Below are 2,290 nucleotides of genomic sequence, written 5' to 3' on the forward strand. Positions count from 1 at the left end.
AATGCTAAAAGAAGTAGCGTTTGCTTTATATTTTTATGCCACATATGATTAGCTCTACACAATATTAGGGAGAAAAAGAGGATTGGAGAAAACTAATTTTATATCATGTCAGGATAAATATCAACATTTTGTTTTATGTACATGTACCACACAAGAGGAATGAAAAAGTGGAATCTCCCTTCATGAATTTTCTTCTGTTTTGCTACATGGCCTATTCCCGTATATTTAAGCATTTTTTTGTTCAGTTTTTATTTTATCCTAAAGGTTTCTTTTTCTGTGATATAAATTTATGTGAAGTACAAGATAAAAGTGGATTTTAAAAGGTAAACAAATTGAGGGATGCCTGGGTGGCTCAGTGGGTTGAGCCACTGCCTTCGGCTCAGGTCATAATCTCAGGGTCCTGGGATCGAGTCCCGCATCAGGCTCTCTGCTCAGCAGGGAGCCTGCTTCCCTCTCTCTCTCTCTGCCTACTTGTGATCTCTCTCTGTCAAATAAATGAATAAAATCTTTACAAAAAAAAAAGGTAAACAAATTGAAAGATAAAATAAACAAAAAGTAAAATAAAACCTTTTGTAGTTGAACAAAACTGATCTATGGCAAGAAAGATGACCTGACTCTTGACCAACATCCAAGGACTGGTTTTCACATAATTTCCCCAATTTCAGACTTCCTGTTCCTTGATTAGAAATTATAAAAGCCCAGTAGCAAGTTGTGTTTGATTGTAAAATGTGCTTTTTCTGAAATTATTGTTTACTACTTATATAAGTATACTTTCTTTGGTCAGCTAACACATCTTTGTATTAGCAAAAGTTGGGTATTTGAGGTTGGAAAATAAAGGGTTAAGATTTTCCCATTGAAATCCACGGAATTTTGAAATATTTATTACCTCTGCATTTAACAGAGATTAGCTTTATAGGAGCAAATGAAAACACTTTTATGAAGACAACTGAAGCTTTAAATTTACATTAATCTGAAAGACTGACAAGGGTTATTTAGGAATCTCTTGAATGCATCCTTCACATCTTTGTTCCTTAGGCTGTATATAAGGGGATTCAGCATTGGTATCACCAGGGTGTAGAAGACAGAGGCCATTTTATCAGTATCTAAGGAGTGGTTGGTCCTTGGTTGCAAATACATGAAAAGAATTGTCCCATAGAACACAGTGACAGCCATGATATGAGAGGCACAGGTGGAAAAGGCTTTTCGTCGGCCCTCTGAGGAACGGATCCTCAAAATGGCAAGGACAATGTTGAAGTACGATGTTAGAACAATAATCATAGAGAATATCAAATTGGTCCCTGCAGAGATAAATATTGTTGTTTCTGGAAGGTAGGTATCAGAACAGGACAACGCCAGCAAAGGAACAGTATCACAGTAAAAATGGTTGATTACATTGGAAGAGCAGTATGACACAGAGAATACACAGGAGGAGACAGTCAGTGCTGTGGTCAGACTGTAGAGGTAAGTGAGGGACACCAGCAGTATGCAGATCTGTGGGGAGACCACCACCATGTAGAGCAGGGGGTTGCAAATAGCCACGTAACGATCATATGCCATTGCAGCCAGCATGAAAATCTCCCCAACTATGAAAACCAGGAACCCACCCAACTGGGCTGCACATCCATAGTAGGATATGGTTTTCTTTGTAACCAAGAAGTTTACCAGCATTTTGGGGGCAATGACAGTAGAATCGCCAAGATTGATGATAGCCAAGTGCCTGAGGAAGAAGTACATGGGCGTTTGGAGCTGAGAGTCAACACTGGTGAGGGTGATGATGCCCAGGTTCCCTGCCATGGTCAGTCCATAGATCAGCAGGAAAACAAAGAAGAGTGGAATCTGGAGGTCTGGGTGATCTGAGACTCCCATGAGAATGAACTCAGTCACCTGGGTGAGATTTTCTGAGGCCATTTATTTTGTTGTTCTCATCTTTTAATGGGGAAAATGGAAGGAGATTAATAGATGGTCAAATTGATTTTTCTGGTAGATGCTAGGTTGTAGACTGTCTCATATAAATTGGATAATTTCTGGTCACAGGTAAAAGTGTCATATTTTAATTATATTTCTCATAATCTTAAATTCAGAAATACACACTTTCTAGAGACTAATTTCATGTTAAAAGTGTTGTACAAAGCTGTTTTCAATTGTGTTAGATATAATTTGTATTAGTTGAGTATACAAAATCTATTATATGTATTGATATATATTTGTGTATTTTAATATACTATTTCATGAATATGTATTTACATATACACATGTATCTGTGTATGCTTCCAGTGATAAAAGATAGCTC

General features: G+C 37.4%; 1 protein-coding gene across 1 annotated transcript; it reads right to left on the minus strand.

The window, feature by feature from the left end:
• Nucleotides 1–960: 960 nt before the first annotated feature.
• Nucleotides 961–1,908, minus strand: LOC116860412 (olfactory receptor 8J2). The gene has a single exon (XM_032846467.1). It carries the CDS (start codon nt 1,906–1,908, stop codon nt 961–963), a length of 948 nt encoding a protein of 315 aa, XP_032702358.1.
• Between the last annotated feature and the right edge of the window lie 382 nt (nt 1,909–2,290).

This window comes from Lontra canadensis, unplaced genomic scaffold, assembly GCF_010015895.1.
Source record: "Lontra canadensis isolate GAN:19392208 unplaced genomic scaffold, GSC_riverotter_1.0 scaffold176, whole genome shotgun sequence".
In the NCBI taxonomy this organism is placed as follows: domain Eukaryota; kingdom Metazoa; phylum Chordata; class Mammalia; order Carnivora; family Mustelidae; genus Lontra; species Lontra canadensis.

Coding starts and splice junctions, on each gene's coding strand:
- LOC116860412 (XM_032846467.1), bottom strand. CDS start 1,908: ATGGCCTCAGAAAATCTCACCCAGGTGACTGAGTTCATTCTCATGGGA.